At 34.0% G+C, this 21562-nt stretch overlaps 1 protein-coding gene across 6 annotated transcripts in view; it reads right to left on the bottom strand.

Annotated features, from left to right (window-relative positions):
• The window catches only part of GRIK2 (glutamate ionotropic receptor kainate type subunit 2), a 764129-nt gene that overhangs the window by 426176 nt on the left and 316391 nt on the right, over positions 1–21562 (bottom strand). For all 6 annotated transcript variants that reach the window (XM_071218609.1, XM_058307194.2, XM_058307193.2 and 3 more), the window contains one exon: positions 20651–20824. In XM_071218609.1, coding sequence (XP_071074710.1) covers positions 20651–20824 — 174 coding nt within the window. The remainder of the gene's footprint in view (positions 1–20650; positions 20825–21562) is intronic.

Below are 21562 nucleotides of genomic sequence, written 5' to 3'. Positions count from 1 at the left end.
CTGATGGCCCACCTTTTTTTCCCTTAGACATGTTTCAGTTTTCCTCAGAAAGTCTGCACTTGCTGTTCCTTCTGCTTAGGAAGCTCTTATGATAAATCTGATTTTCAGGAAGATAGAAGATTAGAAAGGCAGAGGGACCACTTCTCTCCCAGAAAAAAATAGCTATAGGAAAGGCAGAAACTATCTTGATGACTTCTCTGGGGCTCAGAATGCTAGGACAAGGTGAGACACCACACAGAAGAGGGGCATCCCTCCACCTATGGAGCAAATAGCAGTCTAGGGACTGCAGTGGCTATGGAGTGAGGGAATTGCAGGGGTCCTCTTCCCCAAGAAAGGGGAGAGGGAGGGACACAGCCTACAGCTTATTCATATTTTAGCCAGTGAATTTGCTGTACTGTATTGGAAGGGTTGCATGCATCCAGGCCAGGTGGGCCCAGATGTTTGCACTGAGAGTCTGCAGGGAGCTATAGACAATTTGCCTTCTCAAATACCCTTCCTCTGGCCCTGGACTGGTTGCTGAGGAGGCAGAGGGAGGGTATAGCCAGGCAATCATGGAGAATAGCCTCTGAGAAAGCTTTTTTTTGTGAGGCTTGGCCAGCCCTGACACTGCACAGTTCACTTGCCCTAGGAGTTATTATGAATGCATTTCCCCCTAGCACCTGGCAAGTCTGAGCTGAGAGTCTGCCAAAGAGCGCCATCTACTGGCCCTACCAGATAAATATATGGGAAAAAATAAATAAATAAATAAATTCAAGCAGGTAACTTTACTGCCACTCTCTCCAAGGCACTTGGAAATTGCTCTGCAACCCATTACTAGGTCCTTTAGCCCTGGTTTAAGCACTTAAATAGGGGCAATACAAATATCTAGAACAAGTTGAACCAAAAGTCAAAGAACAGTGGTACTTAACAGTAAATCCCTAAGAAAGAGAGAGAAATAAACTCAGCATCAGAATCAAATGCCTAGACATCAGCAAAAAATTACAAGCCATACAAAGAGAAAGGAAGGCATAACCCAGGCAAAGGAAGAATGAGACACAGAACTTGAAAAAGCTAATAATTGAGGTTCACACAAATCTCCTAAATGAAATCATGGAGTTGAAAGACAACATGGTTAAAGAAATAAAAGACATTAAGAAGACCTTGGGTGAGCACAAAGAAAATGAAAGACACAATAAATAAGATTGAAAATAAAATAGAGGCATACGAAAGCAGATTTGAAATTATGGAAGAAAGAATCAGTGACATAGAGGAAAGAACTGAAATTGAAGAGAGAGAAGAACAGAAAGAAAAGAATGAAAAATTGAGCAAAGGCTCATGGAGTTGAATGATAACATGAAATGCACCAACATACAGGCTATGAAAGTACCAGAAGGAGAAGGGAAAAGTGGCAAAAAGTGTTTTTGAGGAAAATACCACAGCCAACATCATATTCAATGGGGAGATGTTGAAAGTTTTCTCTCAGATTAGGAACAAGACACAGATGCCCACTATTACCACTGTTATTCAACAATGTGCTAAAAGTTTAAGCAAGAAAAAGATATATAAGGCCTCCAAATCAGAAAAGAGGAAGTAAAACTCTATGTGCAAATGACATGATCCCATATTTAGAAAATTCTGAAATACCTACAACAAAGCTATTAGAGCTAATAAATGAGCTCAGCAAAGAGACAGGATAGAGGGTCAACATGCAAAAATCAGTAGCCTCTTTTTCCAAGTCAACACATATTCTATATCTAACCTTTAAACCCATCGCTATATCCCATTTTGCTAGTAAGAGATCCGGACATTATATTGGGGCTTCAATATTCAGGAAGTTCTGGATCCCAGAGTGGTCCAACAATGGCAGCGGAGGAATACTGGTATAGGATACTGTTGACAGGGGATATATGGCTGACAGGGAGCTATACAGGGCATATGTCCAGGGTGCATGGTAATGTTTGGATATACTCATAGTGGCAACAATTAAAAACTAAAGCTGGGGGGGTACTGGGTCCCTGGCCGGGGGTGCTGTGCCGTGGTCCCTAGGGGAGCAGCGGCAGTCCCCCAAGTGCAGTGGCAAGGACCGAGAAGGAATGAGGGTCCAACAGTGAGCCCCTGATACTAATGACTATGCTTGTGAGCCTATATGCCTGAAATAAGAACAAGGCCTAGAGCAGCACTGTGCCTGGGAATTTCCTCATGACAGCCTTCATGTTACTCAAATGTGGCCAGTCTTGAAGCCTAACTCAGCATCTAAATGCAATGCCTTCCCCCCAGCGTGGGACATGACACCCGGGGATGAGCCTCCCTGGCACCGAGGGATCACTATCAACTAACAACTGATAATGCAACTGGAAAATGACCTTGAATTGAAGGTTCGATGCGGATCAGTAGAATATCCCTGTCTACATAGAATAATATGACTTTAAAATGCTGTTTGATCTAATGTAAGGGGGAAATAGAAAGGAGAAATGAGTTTATATGGCTATGAGTCTCTAAAAAAAAAAGAGTCTGGAGGCTGTCAGAAGGATTGCCCTTATGCACAACTGAGCAGAGTCTAAGAGACAGATAAAGTAGATACAATCCCCAGGTATTGGTTCCTTGGAGGGCTAAAGGGACCCATGGGTTCTATGGTCATGGCAGATAGAGTTCACTGCCATGTCAGATGGCCCTTCTTTGGAGCTGGTGTTTCTGCGTGATGAAACTGGACCCAGAGAGGATCTCTTTTCATAAGACTATCATGCTACTTTACTGGAATTGTAGTTGGTATTGGGGTTTAAGATATATTTAGGGGATTGAATCTTTTTACTGACAATATGATAGCCAGTCCCTGAGCCTCAACAGACTCCAGTTCCTACAATCTGATTTATTGGACTCTCCTCACTCAGCTAAGATGGAGTTGGAGAAAGACAACCACCACACCATGGAGCCTAGAGTGCCTACAACTGAAAGCAGGAGGATTGCATCCAGTAACCATGTGGAATCTGAGCCTCCTCTTGACATAGAGGTGCAACGGACACAACCAATCCAAGGACCACAGAGAAAAGGTGGCATTGGAATGGGAAAAGTGGACATGGTGGCTGATGGGTATGGGAATGGCAGGAAGAGATGAGATGTGGAGGCACCTTTGGGACTTGGAGTTGCCCTGGATGGTGCTTCAGGGGCAATCACCGGACATTGTAAATCCTCCCAGGGCTCACTGGATGGAATGGGGGAGAGTGTGGGCCATGATGTGGACCAATGACCATGAGGTGCAGAGATACCCAGAGATGTACTTACCAAATGCAATGGATGTGTCATGATGATGGGAGTGAGTGTTGCTGGGGGGGGGGGGGAGGGGTGCAGTGGGGGTGGTTGGGTTGAATGGGACCTCATATTTTTTAATGTAATATTTCTACAAAATCAATTAAAAAAATAAAATAAAATTATAAAGTTAAAAAAAAACACAAAAAAACACAAAAATCAGTAGCCTCTAACTGGGAAGCAGATATGGTTCAGTGATTGAGCCCCTGCTTCCCATGTACAAGGTTTTGGGTTAATTTCCCTGTACCTCTTTAAAAAAAAAATCAGAAGCATTTCTATGCACTAGGAATGAGCAAGCTAAAGAGGAAATCAAGAAAAAATTCCATTTATAATAGCAATAAAAAGGTTCAAATATTTAGGAATTAATTTAACCATGAATGAAATGTATCGGTATTCAGAAAACTACAAAACATTGGTAAAAGAAATCAAAGACTTAAACATAAACCATATTCATGAATTAGAAGACTAAACATTGTGAAGATGACAATTCTACCTAAATTGAATTATAGATTCAATTCAATACCAAACAAAATTCCAACAGTCTACTTTACAGAAATAGAAAAGTCAATTGCCAAATTTACTCGGAAGGGAAAGGAGCCCTGAATAGCCAAAAACAACCTAAAAAAGAAGAGCAAAGTCAGAGAAATCATGCTTCCTGACTTTGATCTGTATTATAAAGCTATAATGTTCAAAACTGCATGGTATTGGCATAAAGATAGGCACATTAATCAATGGAATCAAATTGTGAGTTCAGAAATAGACCCTCACCTCTATCAACTGATTTTTGTTATACCTACCAAGTCCACTTTTCTGGGACAGAACAGTCTCTTCAACAAATGGTGCTAGGAAACTGGATATATATAAACAAAAGAATGAAAGAGGATTCCTATCTCACTCCCTATACATGAATCAACTTAAAATAGATCAAAGACCTAAACATAAATGCCAAGACCATAAAACTCCTATAAGATAACATAGGGAAACATCTACAAGACCTTGTAATAGATGAGGATCTCTTAAATCTTTCATCCAAAGCATGAACAACAAAAAAAAATTAGATAAATGGGATCTCCTCAAAATTAAACACTTCTGCACCTCAAAGAACTTTGTGCAGAGGGTTAAAAGGCAGCCTACACAATGGGAGAAAATATTTGGAAATCACAAATCTGAGAAGGGTGGAATATGCATGATATATAAAGAGATCCTACAACTCAACAACAAAAAGACAAATGAACCAATTAAATAATGGGTAAAAGACCTGAATAGACGTTTTTCTAAAGAAAAAATACAAATGGTAGAAAAACACATGAAAAATTGTTTAACATACCTGGCTATTAGAGAAATGTATATCAAAGCTACAATGAGATATTCTTTACATCTCCTACCACTACTAACAAGACAGAAAACTGTAAATGTTGGAGATTTGGAGAGATAGGCATGCCTACTCACTGTTGGTGGGTATGTGGAATGGTACAGCCACTGTGAACATATGTTTGGAAGTTCCTAAGGAAGATAAATATAGATCTACCATGTGAAGTATATATAGATCTACCAGAGGAACTGAGAGCAGTGGCACAAGCAGACATCTGCACACTGATGTTCATCATGACATTATTCACAATTACCAGAAGATGGAAACAATTCAAGTGTCCATACACTGACGAATGTTACATACACACGACAGAAAATTATTCAGCTTTAAGAAGAAATGAAGTAACGAAGCAAATGACAATGTGGATGAATATGGAGGACATTATTTTGAGTGAAACAAGCCAGGCACAAAAGGACAAATATTTTATAATTTCACTATTATGAACTAAATATAATGAGCAAACTCTTAAATGGAAGGCTGAGGTTTAAATCTGTGCAGAATTGGTAAAAGTTGTTTGTAAATGTTTGGAAATGAATAGAAATTGTGAATGTACATCATGGGATTTGTAAATAGCAATGCTAACATATGGTTATGATTGTGCTTTGTTTTTTTGTTGGTTTTCTTTTTCTTTTTTTTTTAGCATAATGAAAATGATCTGATATTGACAGAAGTGATGAAAGAACAACTTGGTCATTATACCAAACACCATAAATCGCACACTTTCGAAAAATTTTACGGTTTATGACAAATCTTTCTATGACTACTTATTTCTCATCATTTAGATCTTAGTCCAAGTATCTCTCTTCCCAACACCCTAGCAAAAGTGTCCTACTACTCTCTAGTCACTCTCTATCCTTTTACCTTAATTTGTTTTATTTCATTTATCTTTCCCATTTACTAAACAGAAGGTGAGCTCCAGGAGGACAGGAACATTATCTTGCTCACCACTGTATTCCTATGCCAATAGCAGTGCCTGACACAGCAGATTTTAAATAAATATTAATTTAACTTTATGTATAAAGCTTACAAGGGGACAGAAAAAATAATAGAAATACATTGGCAATACAATGACAAAATATTCTCTAAAATCATATATTAAAAGCTAATATGAAAATGGAAATTAAAGGCCTTCAAAAACCATTAATATTTATAAAACCTCATTCCAATCAACTATATACATTACTTTGGGCACATGGTAGAACCAGCCACAGTCCTCTCTCACTCTGTTCTTAGCTGTGCTTGTTGATGGTACGCAAAGGTCACTGACCAAGCTTTAAATGTACAATTCCACACCAGGAAAGAAGCTCTCCATGGGAGAATGTAAAAACTATATGCAAGATCCAATATATATAATTTATACACATTATTTATTGGTGTGATCTGTTAGTATAATTACAACACACAATTGCATATATCAAGAATAACTTGTGGGAGCTGATGTCGTTCAAGTGGTTGAGCACTTGCTTCCCATGTATGAGGTCCTGGGTTCAATTCCCTGGTCCTCCTAAAAACAAAACAAAGAATCATATGGAAAAAAAATAACTCTCATTGGGAGCAGATGTAGCTCAGTGCTTGAGCACCTGCTTCCCATGTATGAGGTCCTAGGTACAATCTCTAATACCTCCTTAAAAAATTAAAAAAAAAAAACTAAACTGCTATATCAGGTCCTATGCAGATATGACACAGATACATTTAGCAGTACTCCACAGAGTCTGCTTGATAGTGTCCCAATTTATGTAACCATGTGCCCAATTGTTTCGTTTACCTCCATAAGCTCTTGTGGCAGGGCAGTCTGTCATTGTCTCTGAGCAATTCAAGTAGGGCCCACGGAATAACTGCTGCCTTAAGTGGAAAGTATATGAAGAATGTTTACAAATCAAATGCCAAGGGTTGGGGCAAAGACAGACAAATGTGCTTTGAATACATAAGAAGTGGTATAAACCACAGGGAAAGAAAAGAAAGCAAGCCACAAGAGAACAGCTAGGAAGAGGTGGTACCTCCAGATCCTCCAAAGTGATCAAGACTAGTGTATGTTCAGTTATTTAAGATGGTTGATTAAAGCATATATACTTTATTTTTTTTATTTTAATGTAAAATATCTAGTTGCAAATTTATTCCTAAATATATTAATGTAGAGTCAAAACCCTTTTCACACATCTGCTGATTGAAACTCCTCTCTTGTTTTGCATAAGCCCCACACATAATGGATTCTCCGTGATTTCCAGCTTCAGTTTCTTTTAAGGGAAATAAGAAGAAAAAGACACTTGCAAAATAATATACATGCAGAATCTACCTTTTTATTTTTAAGGAGGTACCGGAGATTGCACCAGGGACCTCATGCATGTGAAGCACACTCAGCCACTGAACTACTCCACATAATCTACCTTTTAAAGTTGTTTTGCTCATGCCTACATAAAAAAATTTTTTAACGACTTGCCATTATCAAGTTTTTCCAAAGTAACCACCTTAGTTTCCATGGAATTTTAGTTTGTTTTACCTGTTTATACTATTAGTTTGTATAATATTTAATTGAATTATTTAATTAAATAGTAAGTATAAAAAGCATAAGCTGGTTTTGGAAAAAACACTACTGACTTTTTAATAATATACAATAGGGAGGGGAGTAAAATGCAGAACATGCCTGAGTAACCTATAGGAAGTGAGTTTTCTGGATACTCTAACTTTCAATTAGTGTATTTTAACTAGGGGTTGGAGAGCATTGATTAATCTAGGGAATCAGTTAAGGTAAAGTAGATTATCTACTCATCTCTAAAATGACATTGCTATTCTCTTTGATTACTGTATAACTGAATAATTTCATTTTTCATTAGTGTAATTTTGTACATTATACATTTTTAACAGAATGCATAATCTGTACAATAAAAATTAAATACTAGTAAATATTCAAAGTATTTATGATGCTTTTTTAAGTGTGTATATGGGTAGCATCTGTTTCCACCTTATTTGTATTGTTAATTGATTCCGATTTTGCTTAAAATGAAATTTTAGCCTAGCAGACCCACAAATATAGAATACTACACAAGATTTTGCTAGTTAAACTTACATGCACCTGCCTTAGGTGCTGGAGAAATTCATATTTTAAAGGTATTTCACAGTCATACATTTATCACTTATTCATTTCCCTTTACCCTTTGATAAAGTAAAGGATTTTGGGATAGGAATAAATATTTAAAGGCTTAGAATGGTATCTGAGAAGTTGATTTGAAAGGTAACATTTAGTAAGAATAATATTTTCCTTGGAAGTCAGGATCAGAATTCAAATTAACAGCTCTTCTCCTAAGGCATATTCCCAAGAACCGAGATCACATTTGATGTGGAGCTTCAGGGTGTTCTGGCAGGTCTACTGAGAAACGACGGCACTAAAAAATGCAGTAATTCTTTAATGAGCTTTTAGCACTACTTAAATTCTCTCACTCTCACAGGGTTGCTTAGTGTAAGTAGCCAAACATGCTGGCTAGTTCCTTTTCTATGAAGGGTATTAACATAGACCGATAGAGTCTGAAATGCTTCCTCCTGCTTCTGAAAAAGAAATGAGGCATTACTGCAATGAGAAACAATATTCCAAATCTTTGTCGGAGTCCTCTCTCATTAGGTGTCACCATCATCTCGAATTCTGCACGTCTGTAATCAATACCTTCTCTTTCCCAAGCCACCTCTTCATTCCAACAGACGCATTTCTGTTAAAAAAGCACTAGAGTTCTCCCAGTCCCCTAAACTGGAAAGCTCAAAGGTCTTTTTTGTCTCCTTATTCTACTTCCTTATCTCAAAAAGTCCTCCCTGATCACCCATTCCTTTGAGCCCTAGTACTAGTGATTATTAACACAGCTTCCTGCCTCCCTCTGCTAGTACATCTAATGTATGTGCAAGCAGTTGCCAGATGAACCTTCCTGCGAGTAGTCAGAGCAGGAAGAGCACAAGCTGTCAAGTTTGAAAAACTGAGATGTAAAACTTAGCCTCCATCTTCCTAGCTGAATGTCCTGGGACAACAAACTAAACATATTTGAGTCTCAGTTCCATCATCTGCAAAATAAAAAATAGTGCAATCTTTATAGCATTTTTGTTTCTTGGACTTACCAAAGGAAGGTAGACTTTGAACCATGCCCAGTAGAAAAGACCCCAAAAGAAGAGAAAGTTTTCTTCCTGTTATTCTGGGCATATAACATTCTAAGTTATGATTTTACTTGAAGTTGTAATTATAACCTAAACAAAAAGTGAGTAAAATGCTAAACACACTATTTTCTACGATTTCTATAATGCATCTCATTATATGCCAGCATTTTTTCAATTATTTAAGGCTATGTTTTGTTTTCCTTACTAAATTGATAATTGTGCAGGTGAAGACATTATATATATTCTTCATCCTCCACATAAAACATTTCATATAGTAAATGGTCACTAAATATTTGGAGAATGAATTAATGAATAATAATTTTTCATGAAGGATTGATTTGGTACCATTTCAACATCTGTGTCTCTTTAATAACTTTACTTTTCCCTTCTGGTTCAATTTGGTCACAGGGTATTCTGAAGATTAGTGAATAAAATATTTATGAATTCTTTTAGAAAGGCAAATGAAAGATCAACATAATATTTCCTCTCTGAATAATAAAGCAAGAGAATTCCTAATATCCCTTAGGCAAATTCACCCTAAAACGCTTCATTTCATTTTGTCTGAAACATTCTTTTGATTTATTAATGTGGGTTTAAAGAGTTTAGGTGAAGCGTATCTAGGAAATTGGAGCATCAGAATAGATCCTTGACCATTTCTTAGGCCTTTACATCACAAAATCACATAGGCTATACTTTTTTCCATCATCTTTATATTGTAAAGATAATTACTGAGAAACAAATGCCATGAAATGAACGTCAACAATTTTACACTAAAACTAGCAAGGAATTCTGTTCATTCATTCAACTAATCTCAGCCAGCCCATTAAACTAAGCAATTATATACTTTCAGCTTTCAACAAAGATTGTATTTACCTAATTGCTTTCTTATTCAATTTTCACACTTGTACAAACAGGGCATCAAAAGACTCTTTGAGAATAGTGAACTTTCCTATGAATAGAAATAGCTCTTGTACTAAAGTGCAGAAATAGTGTTTTCCTGGTAGAATATGGATACCATTTTTGGAGAACCCACTGTGTGCCAGACACTGCATTTAACAGTAAAAAAGTAATGTATTTAATTTTCAGAGTGACCCTCTGATGTAGGCATTGGTATATCTATTAACTGAGGTATATCTCTGAACTGAGGTTCAGAAATGTTAAATAATAGGCAGAAGTTTAGAAAGGAAATAAGAATACCTTGGTTTCAAAAGTCAGGTGATTCTGATTCCAAAACTCTTGCTCTAAGATGCAAATAGAGCAGATTTAACAGTTTTCTATAACTGGAATAAAACTCATATTAAACTTAATCAATAATCTGGTTAAAAAGCCATCTTCCTAACCTCAAAATAAAGTGACCTGTTATTTGAGAGGAAATAAATGGAATATACCATTTTCATAAACTTCTAACTAGACTTAAATGTTTTAAATAGGGTTATATAATTCTGATAGCACATTTCAAATCCTTGTGATTGGGCTCATCTTTTAAGTCTATGACCTTCAGATCCTAGATAGATTCTATATAAAACCTCTTTGAAGGTTTCTAATGTCAACTGACCACTTGGCACACACATATGCACACATACATACACACCAAATATCTAAGTCAGTGTTATTGCATAGTAGATTATCAATGGTGCTGAAATAATGAATGTTCCAAAATGTATGCTGTATTTTTAATGCACTGGGGCTTAAGAAGAGGAAATAATTATAAAAAGCCATTTAGATTTCAACTACTTTTATATTTTAATTCATTATCTCTTTTTATCTTTAGGACAACTTACTGAAATTTATTATTTTTATTTGACAGTGAGGGCCAAAGAGAAAATGTAGCTTGCCTAAAGTAACATCATTAGAGAAGAGTGGAAATAGGACTAAATGCTGGCCTCTGACTCCTATTTATGAATTTAATCTATTGGGGAAAGAAAAAGGAGGGTCTAAATGAACAGTTACCCATTTCCTTACTCAAAATTGGTGTGAAACTCTCTGTTAAAGTTGAAGAAGAAGCAGTAAATGTAATAACACAACTATAATGTTGTTGTGCTGGTTTCTAATTCACCATGCCCAATTTTTTGTTCTGGATACTTAAGGATTCCTTTATATTTACTTCTGACCATAATCCAGACATCTTCCTTTATATACAATCTACTTATTCTACATACCCACATCTATAAAATGAGGATTACATCTTCCTCATGATAAATCATGAGGCAATAAAGCAATAACAGTATTAGGATGTTGTAAACATTAAATACATTTCAGGAATTATTGATATTTTATCATAAAGGTTGTCAAATATAAATGGTAGCATCTGATGGAAGCTAGACTAAAATTTGTAGTCATTGTTTGTGTTGATATTACTAAGGCTACCACACATTCTGCATAACTTTATATATGTGTATGTACCTATTTCTAATAAAAGAGCCAGGTAATTCTTTGGACCAAATGAGCATGAAAAGTTCTACGTTGATAGGATACAAAACTAGACCATTTGAAAACAAAAAAGAGGAACACATACCCTGGTACATACTTAATACAAAAAAAAAAAATCAGCGCTCAGTAGTATGAGAATTGTTTTTGTATATGATTTAAATTCTATTTCAGGCCAAGTTCTTGATTTATTTGTAATATGTTTCAGTGGTCTCAATTTTTAAATACAATTCTTCTGAAATTGAGAATGACAAAAAACTGCAATTTATTTGTTATAAATCATAGTAGTAAAGAGGAAAAATTTGCTAAATTTTGACAGAATACTAAGTCCAAGGTTAATGGAATCTATAGTTAAGTATGTTTCATAACTATGAAGCTAGAATTAATAACAAAATATGCAAAAATCTCTTACTATCTTGAGATTATATTATAGATGCTAATTATCCTATTAATATTGCAACTAGTGATCCAACTTTTCTAGTAAACAGATATACATGAGTAGAATATAGCTCATTATTCACAACAACATAAAAGTAATATGAATTTACATAAATATAAATAATAAAAATTGTATATAAATGTAAGTATTTATATAAATATAAATCTTAAAGATTGTGGCCAGGCCAAAATATCTTTTTCCTGGCATTGAATTTCAATAATTGGGGCTAGGGAAAAGGACCTAGGTTAAAATCTAAAAAATAGGAATAGAATGGAACTAATAGAGGACAAACAAGAGTTCCAATGATAATTACCACAAGTCTACTCCCTCTCAGTCCATCTTCTGTTGAAAATAGTTCATATAGCTTAGCTCTGCATAATTTACACTGAACACAAATAAAATACCAGAAAACATGCTTTGTACATTTTAGAAATAGACCCATGCTTTCTCCAATGAAGAGAATGTACCATAATTATGTCAATAATAACCCTGCTTATTCCAAAGCTTCTTTGTCTTGTATTACAACTATTTATCTGAGTAGTAAGATGTCTTTTCATTTATAAGACTCAATTCCCTCTATTACTCTGTTCATCAATAATTTCAACCAGTATTGCATACTGTCTTAAACCAGTCTGAATTCTTAGCATATTAAATATTGCACATTTGCAGTTACCTATTGATTAAGTAATATGGTAACATTTTATCCTATTTTTACCTCCCATTGTTTCCTAACACATTCCTCTAATCCAGGACATTGGACATAAAGTTAAACTTTCCATTAACACTGTCATAACCTGAGTGCCAACCTCAGTAACAGATTTCATCTCTCATTTCCTTGACCACATTTACATTGTTCCCTTTACTAGCTTTCCAGAGTTCCATGCTTTGTTTCCTTCTTTAACCTGCCTGGCATTTTGGTTTTCCATGGTTGCGTTCCTTGCTCTTAGTAATTCATTCTACCTTGGTGCCCCAGTTCAAATGTGGAGTCCTAAATCTCATAACAGTGCCAGTTCCTAGACTCTGTGATACAAAGTGTACTTTGACCTTTTGCCAGTGCGTCTGCCATTACCTTCTCAAGGTGTCTTTGTACTTGAATTGCCTCTTTCCTGAATATCATCAATTTCTATTTAGCTATATTTCTTCCCACCATCTGTGATTGGTCTTATCCATATGTGACTACACATTTGTTAAATATAAATGAGTAGCTGAAAGAAGCTGAGGAAAATTGTGAGCAGAAATGTATTTATCCTTTGCAAGTCTGTATAATACAAACTTAGATAGATGCTTTGAAGATAAATTTGGCCCTTCAGAGTAGAGAGAGAAAAAAGTCTCTTGATTTGACCTTACCTTTTCCAAATGAAAAGTTAAAAAATTCACCTAAAAAATAACATGGCATGAAATTAATGCTTCATACTGCCATTTTTTATGCATGGAACAATTACTTAAAATATAAATTCAATCTCTTTATCAACTTTAGAGAAAAGCTGATTATTATGTCAATGAACATAGGCAATTAGATGGAATATTCTTTGTTAATGAAAAAATTGAGCTTGTTAGGTTGTTTGAATTATTTATATTCATATGTAACTTACAACTTAGAACATCATGGAAGATTAATTGGTATATAAAATGAAGAAATAGTGTGCCATTCTGTTATTCATGCCACATACTTCATTCCCTTTTACCATTCATTAAATCAGTAATTTATATATAAATATAATAAATATTACATTTATATGATTTCATTATATACTCTGAAATATCTTATACAAATATTTCTGTCATATTTTATTATATATGGACTACAGAATATTTCTTCTATAGTAATGACAAGAATAAAACTAACAGTTATATTAATAAATTTGGTGAAATGTTACACATTTTCCAACAATATACTACACAGTTATGTAAAACACCTAGTAAATACATGTCTGTCTCTTACTGTCACGAAATGGCAAGGAATTTTGATGAGAATTCAAAGGAGAAAATGGGAAACAGGATCAATCAAAGAAATACCAAATTGGGAAGAAGTCAGCAAACAATATTAAATATGATTTTTGTACCAACGAAGATATTAGATGTGACTAAGGAAGACAGAGACTATCTTCTGAAATGTGGTGTCATCTTTATCAATTCCCAAGTGCTTGAAATGGGACATGATATTCAAAATGTAGACAACTAAAATTGATCAAGGAAGGGATAATTAATTCATTATTTGGTTACATTTTAAAATACTTTTCTTCTAGTATTTCAGAGGAATCTTAGATAAAAATCAGCTTCTACAAAAGTATCTTATTGATTAAAAAAATGGTTAGTTACTTTGATTCGTGTTTTGCAAAGCCTTATATTTATTCTCAGTTTAGCTGAACTGAAAAAAAAAGTTACAACTAATAAAGACATGCAGCTAACAGCAATGCAGGCTTGAAGTTTTGGTGATAAATGAAAGCCTGTCTGGTCATACTTTATTGTACTATTTTCATTGACTTTTTGAAAGATAAATCTTTGTATGATAACAGAGTGATCTCTAAGTCCTCCTCCATAGCCAAATCAACTCCCTGTTGTGAGATACACAGACAAGATGTTGATCTTCTAATTTAAGATAAACAAATAATGAAAGATATTATAAAATTTGGGGGCAGTAGCCTGTGATTATAAAGAAATAATTGTTAGAGGGACATAATAATGTAAACATACAAAGGCTCGCTTCTCTTAGGAACATGCTCCCTTCCTTTGTAAAGGAGAATGGGAAACTACTCTTCTAACTCACGAAACTTATTTAATCAAAAGTGTTTTTAAGATTTTTGTCTTTTAATATATCTTGCTAACAAAGAATTTGAACTAGTCAAATTGCATTTTCCAAGTGATAGGTATCTTGATAATAAAGTGTAAGTAGGTAAATTAAAAAATCTTTAAATAATATATTTGGGGAAATAAAAGGACCTAGTGATCAGAACTCAAAAGTAATATGATTAAAACAAATTAACATACACATTTATTCAACCAGGCAGTCAGTCCATTTTAAGCACCCACTTTTCACCAGGCATTGATCTAAGGGTCAGGGATTCAAAGATGACAAAGCCTTGTCAAGGCTTCTTGGGAAAGGGATATGAAAATAAAGAAAAGCACCAGAGTTAAACTTCAATAATGGTGTTATACAAAAAGTACATAAATGAAGGAGCTCACAGATAATCCAAATGATATAGCCAACCAATACTTATTGAACTGTTTTATAGATTTAAACTGTCAAGAAATACATGTGGTATATATCAGCACAAGAAAAAATAGCACTGATAAGTTTTAAGATACTAGAAGAATTATAGGTATATCAGTGCTGATATGCACGGCATATTGGGAGCACTGGAAAGAATTTCAGGGATATACTAGACTGTATAAAATTTACCCTGAATTTTTTGCACCTGATTTGGTTTTATTCAATTAAGATTGCTACAAACTCAATAAATCAATGATAAACATAGCCAGTGTTCACCTCTGATAAGTGCAAAAAGTGAATTCCCTCCCTATGGGAAATGGGATTAGAGAAGGTGATTGACAAAGTCTGAGGAGAAGACTGGGAAAAATGTTATCAGATTATGCAGTAAAGGGGAGTGATGATGCTCAGTGAATGAGATTTCCATACCTCCAGGAACATAGAAATATGTGAACACTTATAGAGTAGAGAAAAGACTGTAAAATAGTTAGAACACTAACTAGATAGCAGTGTGTGGAAGGATGTGGGGAAAAGGTGACATCCTGGATAAACAAAAACACAGCATTTGTAAAGAAAAGTACTGGGCATCCTTCCTTTCTCCTTGACTAGATGGGGCTTAGATGTGGGGGTGTTTAGGTTCCTTGATGGATTTATTCCAAGTGAAGGTAAAAATTTCACTGAGCTACTGAAGTTAATAGTTTTAATATGCCAGACCCCAGACCATAGAAGAAGAAGCAACTGCTGGAGAAGCAGTCCTGCCATCAGTAGTCATTTGGCTGACTAACAGTTAAACCAAGGGTCAGTCACAGTGCTAACTCAACCAGAAAAGTTCTTATGAATCTATTTCATTGTTTCCTTTTATAGCGCAAACATGAAGAAAGGATATGAAAGTATAAGCACTATGATCTTACATAGTGATAAATGACTATGATACTGATAATAATAGGTCTTGTTCCATGCACTAGGGACTTTGCTGATAGTCCCATTTCTTTATGGGCCATAGGGAAAAAAAAAGAAGGAGATATAGTAATACTGAAATCTCATGAATTGACTGAAGGGAATGTTGCCAAAGCCACAATGCCAGTCTATAATTCTTTTCTTCTCTAACTAGAACTTTCTTAATTTTATGGCACCATTCATTGTGGAAATAGTCTAGTAATTTCTTTTCCTAAACATGTAATGACTTAGGAAAATGCTTACACTATAATATTAAATGAAAAAAATGAGTACTCATGCAAGGCATAAATAGACCAACATTTTTATATAAATTTCACATTATTTTTATAATAACCACCTACTATTTGTAATTAAGAACTAATGTTATATAAAGTTCTCTTTCTCTATAAAGAAAATATTTGAAAATATATTAATTGCTTTTCCAAATGGATCATTCTGAAAAAAAAAGCAATATGTATTTTTTGGGGGGACAAATCTTGATGACAAACCTCATGTCTACTTCCAAAATATTTTATGCTCTATGCTTTATTTATAAACATCGTAAAATAAATTACTGGTACACATTTTTAGACAGGAATTATTATTCAAAAGGTATTACTAAAAGGAAATTTACCTTCAATCCACTTATTTCAAAAATATTCTCATATAAATTATCTGGTAAAATCTTTATATCTTGCAGCACCACAAATTAAAACATATAAGTGAAGGGACAATTATCCCCCAGTATGTGAAAACTTTCTATTTCTTTCTTATTTAATATGCCATTTGAGAAACTTTTCATGACTATACCAAAAGGAAGAGTGTTGACATTGAAAATTCTTCTAAAGATTTCAAAATTCATGGTCTCTACACAAGACACCAAATTTTCAGAATATAGGCAAATTTATTAATCAGTCATTTTTTTTTTCTGTCATTTAACTACTTCCACCAAGTAACCCGTCAGTTAAGAACAACCAACATAAAGAAATTCAATACGGGGAAAAATGGACTGTTAACCAGAAGGACAGGACCCAAACCTGTAGTTCTAACACCCTGTCTCCTTGTTCCATTATCAGGAAGTCAACTTTTCCCAAAAGTCCCTAACTTTCTGCATAAGAAATTAAAACATCTTTCTCTGTATTTATCTATAGTCTACATAATTTACTAGAGGTTAAAAGTACTTCATTTTAGGGGACAACATGTAAATTGCAACAGAGGACATCTTAGAGAAGTTAGATGATTTTCACAATTCTGATAATCATGAGGGAAATGTATAGAGGCACAGCAATCTTTGGACATATCAATGGAAGTACATGATCACCATTACAATAAAATGTGAAAGTTTTAGAGTATAAAACTGTTAAAATTGTCATGATGTCCAATAATTCAATATTTGTGAAACCATTTAATAAGTATTTTTTAAATGACTGAAATGATAAGTCATCCATCCTGGAATTAAGGAATGGTAAACAGATTTAGAAAGCATATATGAAAAAAATAAACACATGAAAATAATTTAAAAGATAGCATGCATTTTGATTTTTTAACATTAATGTCTTAAGTTCCAAAATTTTGATTAACCATCATTAAACTGGGAATGGAATATAATATTTGTCATGTTTTCATGTTGTATTTTATTTTGAATCTAGCTATGCTTTAGATGAAAATATGGCTTCATTTTAAAGCTATTTGTGGGTTTTTTTCCCTCTGATTAAAGTTTCCTAAATATATCTTATACTAAATATAACCTCGGTATTTTTGTAGGGGCAAAAAAAATTTTTACATTTCTTTAAAAACTTAATGTGTGTTTAAGATATTTTTCAAATTCTAGTTAGATGATTTTTCTTACAAAAAGAAAACTAACGTCTATTTCTTTCTATCAGAATGTTGGTGCCTTGATGGTAACCATGATTTCTTCATAGTCTCCATGAAGGCCACTCAGTTTGTTTTAAATCTTCTTTAAGAGCAAATAATTATCAAATTTTCTCTCTATCTTGCCACAACATCAAATTGTATTTTGAAAATCCACAACAAAGCTCTTAGAGCTAATAAATAAATTCAGCAATATAACAGGGTACAAGATCAACACAAAAAAATCAGTAATGTATCTATACACAAGCAAAGAACAATTCAAGAAATCAAGAGAAAATTTCCATTTACAATAGCAACTAAAAGAATCAAATATCAAGGAATAAGTCAAACCCAAGGATGTAAAGGATTTGAATATGGAAAACTATAAAACATTGCTAAAATAAATTAAAGAGGATCTAAATAAATGGAAGGAAATCTTATGTTCATGGATTGGAAGATGTCGATTCTGCAAAAAAGCGATTTACAAACTCAATGCAATCTCAATCAAAATTTCAACAACTAACTTTCTTTGCAGAATTGGAAAAGCCAATTATCAAGTTTATATGGAAGAGTGAAGTATCATGAATACCCAAAGCCATCCTTAAAAAGAAGAATGAAGTTAGACGACTCACACTTTCCAATCCTAAAATTTATTACAAAGCCAACAGTAATAATAATAATAAAAATAATGGTACTGGCATGAGGTTATAAACATACAGACCTATGGAATAGAACTGAGAGTTCATAAATCAACCCTCACATTTATGGCCAAACAATTTTTGACAAGGGGACAAAGACCACTTAAGTGGGAAAGAATAATCTTTTCAACAAATGGCAATCGGAAAACTAGGTCTCTGTTTGCAAAAGAATGATGGGAGAACCCCTGACTCATACTTTATACAAAAATCAACTCAAAATAGATCAAAGACCTAAATGTAAGAGCCAGAACTGTCAAATTCTTTAAAGAAAATGTAAGGAAGAATCTTCAGGAAATTATGGTAGGCAATGATTTTGTAGACTTTACACTCAAAGCACAAGCAATCAAAGGAAAATTAGAAAAATAGAAACTCATCAAAATTAAAAATCTTTGTGCAGCAAAGGACTTTATCATGAAAGTAAAATGGGAGAAAATGTTTGGAAACCAAATATTAAACAAAAGTTTAATATCAAGAATATACAAAAAAATCCTTCAAATTAACAACAAAAAGACAAACAACCCAATTTAAAAATGGGCAAAAATTTTGAGTAAACATCTCTCTGAAGATGATATAAAAAATGGTAAAAAGAATGTGAAAAGATGCTCAACTTTATTGCTCATCGGTGAAATGTAAATAAAGTCACAATGAGATATGATTTCACACCCATAAAAAACGACTACTATTAAAAAAAATTGTAAGTGTTGGAGTGGATGCAGAGAAATAGGAACACTCATTCATAGCTGTTGGTGGAAAGTTAAATACAGAATTACATATGACCTGGCAATCCCACTTCTATATATAGACCTAAAAGAATTGAAATCAGGGACTCAAACAGATATTTGCACACTGATGTCCATGGAGTAATTGTCAAAAGATGGAGGAAATCCAAATGTTTTCCAACTGATGAAAGGATAAATAAAATGTAGTGCATACAAACAGAAGAATATTATTCAACCCTAAAAAGGAATGAAGTCCTGATACATGCCACAACATGGATGAGCCTTGAAGACATTCATGTTGAGTGAAATGTCAGATAAAAAAGAACAAATATTGCATGATCTCACTGATACAAAATAAGTAGATTAAGCAAATTCATAGAGTCAGAATCTACAATATAGCTTACAAAGCAGTGGGGTGGGAATAGGGAATAGGGAGTTAAGGGTCAAAATGTACAGAGTTCCTATTTGGAGTGATGAAAATATTTTGGTAATGGACGGTAGTGATGGCACCACAACAATGTGAACATAATTAACAGCACTGAATTATATATGTGAATGTGGTTAAAAGAAGAAATTTTTTGGTTGAATATATGTTACTAGAATAAAATTTTTTTACAAAATGGAACTGTTCTACACAGTCAACCTCAAAATCTACAATTAGTTTGTAGATTTAGATTTGCATATAGAGTTAATGAAAATACATCAAGTATTTATAATTTATAGTGTAGTATAAACCTACCTGGGTCTATAAGCCTCATGTAACTACTGAGCACTTGAAATGCAACCAATCTGAATAAAGATGTATCAAATGTACAAAAATTTCTTAAATATTTAGTAAAAAAAAGTATGCAGAGTATTTCAGTCATCATTTTTAAATGGATTATCTGTTTAAATAATAGTATTCTTTATATTGTAGGTTAAATAACATACATTAGCAACATTGTTTTTTACCCATTTCTTTGTACTTTTAACATGGAAAATTTTAAATTACATATGTTTCTTCTTTTAGAGTTTAGTTGGATTGCACTAGTATAAACAACCAAATTTATTAAATTGTGGAAGAACTGTATCCTTCTCACAGTATTTGTGGTTAACACAGTTTCTCAGCTTAAACTAGGACTTGCAAGTGACAAGTAACAATTTTTTAGACTCAAGCATTTAAGAATGAATAAGCTCAGAGGAGATTTTTGTGGAAAGCAAATCATCCAAATGACCTCAGTTATTATTAAGTTGGATGAAGGGTAATTATATATTGGTAGTTAAGATCATAGGGCTAACTATCAGGTTTATGTCTTCTTTTACATTTCTAATTACTCCTATATATGACATTAATGAATTTTAGAGAAATCTCTATATTGCAGCATTCCACCAATGGTTGTACAGCCTTTTGAGATACTTGGATGAAAATGTAAACTGGCCATACAAAATTTATTTAAAATTTCTTCATAAAATTATGCATTGTTAATAGCCCTGTTAGCAGGTCTTTAATGCCAAACAATTAAACCTAAGTTTAGAGCCTGAGGATTTAATAATTTATGCAATACTACTTAGAAATACACAAACTAATCTTTAAGTGGGTATTCATACCGTCATAAATCCATCCAGCAAACCTGAATCGGGTTTTGGAGGTGCCTGGAGCCGTTCCATTGACCACTTTTCGATGATGGAGGAGACTTGGGTATTTTCTGTATTTAATATTCTGAACCCTGTCATGTTAACACCACTGTATCGGTAGGGCTCTACATCAAGAGCAAAGAGGTCCTGAAAGATAAATACCTTAGCATTATTATCAACAGAGTATATTCACAAGCATGTCTTCTTGAAATAGTCACTTATTCTTGCTTCCCATGGGGTAGTTACCACTGTGTCTCAAATGAGGTTAAACATCAGAAATCATCAGGATTCAAATAGACTGCCTTCCTGCTTTGCCAATGCAAATATATAAGCTCTGCTCTTAAACATGTATGCATAAATCTTATTCTTATTCAGCAAGGGAACAATAGACTCTTCTACAACCTACCTTTAAGATTTGCCTAAATTTTCTTCGCCAGGTTAAGGATGACTTGCCCTTAAATTTTAGGCATCAATATTTTACTTTTAACTGACTGTAAGTGTTCTTTATGCCCTCCTTCCTTAATTAAATCACTGCTTCTTTGTTGTCTGTGTATGTGGATTGTTTGTGTGTGTATGTGTTTTCTAAAGAAGTAAGTCATCAGTTAGCCTCTAACTAATGAAACCTATAGCAAAACTGAGAAAATAAAAATTAACAAGTGTCCTTTGTGGTAGCAGAATCCTAGGAGTTACTTTGTCTTGTATTCTTATATGCCCAATGACTTCACCAGAACAAATGATTTACATTTCTGATGCTCTTTCCAATATGTGCATGGTGAATGCTTTGCCTTTGCCCTTTGGTTTTCCCAGAAATTATGAGTCCAAAGCCATTGGCATGATGTCAAGTAGAGAACATACAATATGCAGAACGTTAGCCTTCCTTCAAGG

The sequence above is a fragment of the Dasypus novemcinctus genome, chromosome 11 (assembly GCF_030445035.2).
Source record: "Dasypus novemcinctus isolate mDasNov1 chromosome 11, mDasNov1.1.hap2, whole genome shotgun sequence".
Taxonomy (NCBI): domain Eukaryota; kingdom Metazoa; phylum Chordata; class Mammalia; order Cingulata; family Dasypodidae; genus Dasypus; species Dasypus novemcinctus.
This window is presented reverse-complemented; position numbering and strand designations above follow the sequence as displayed.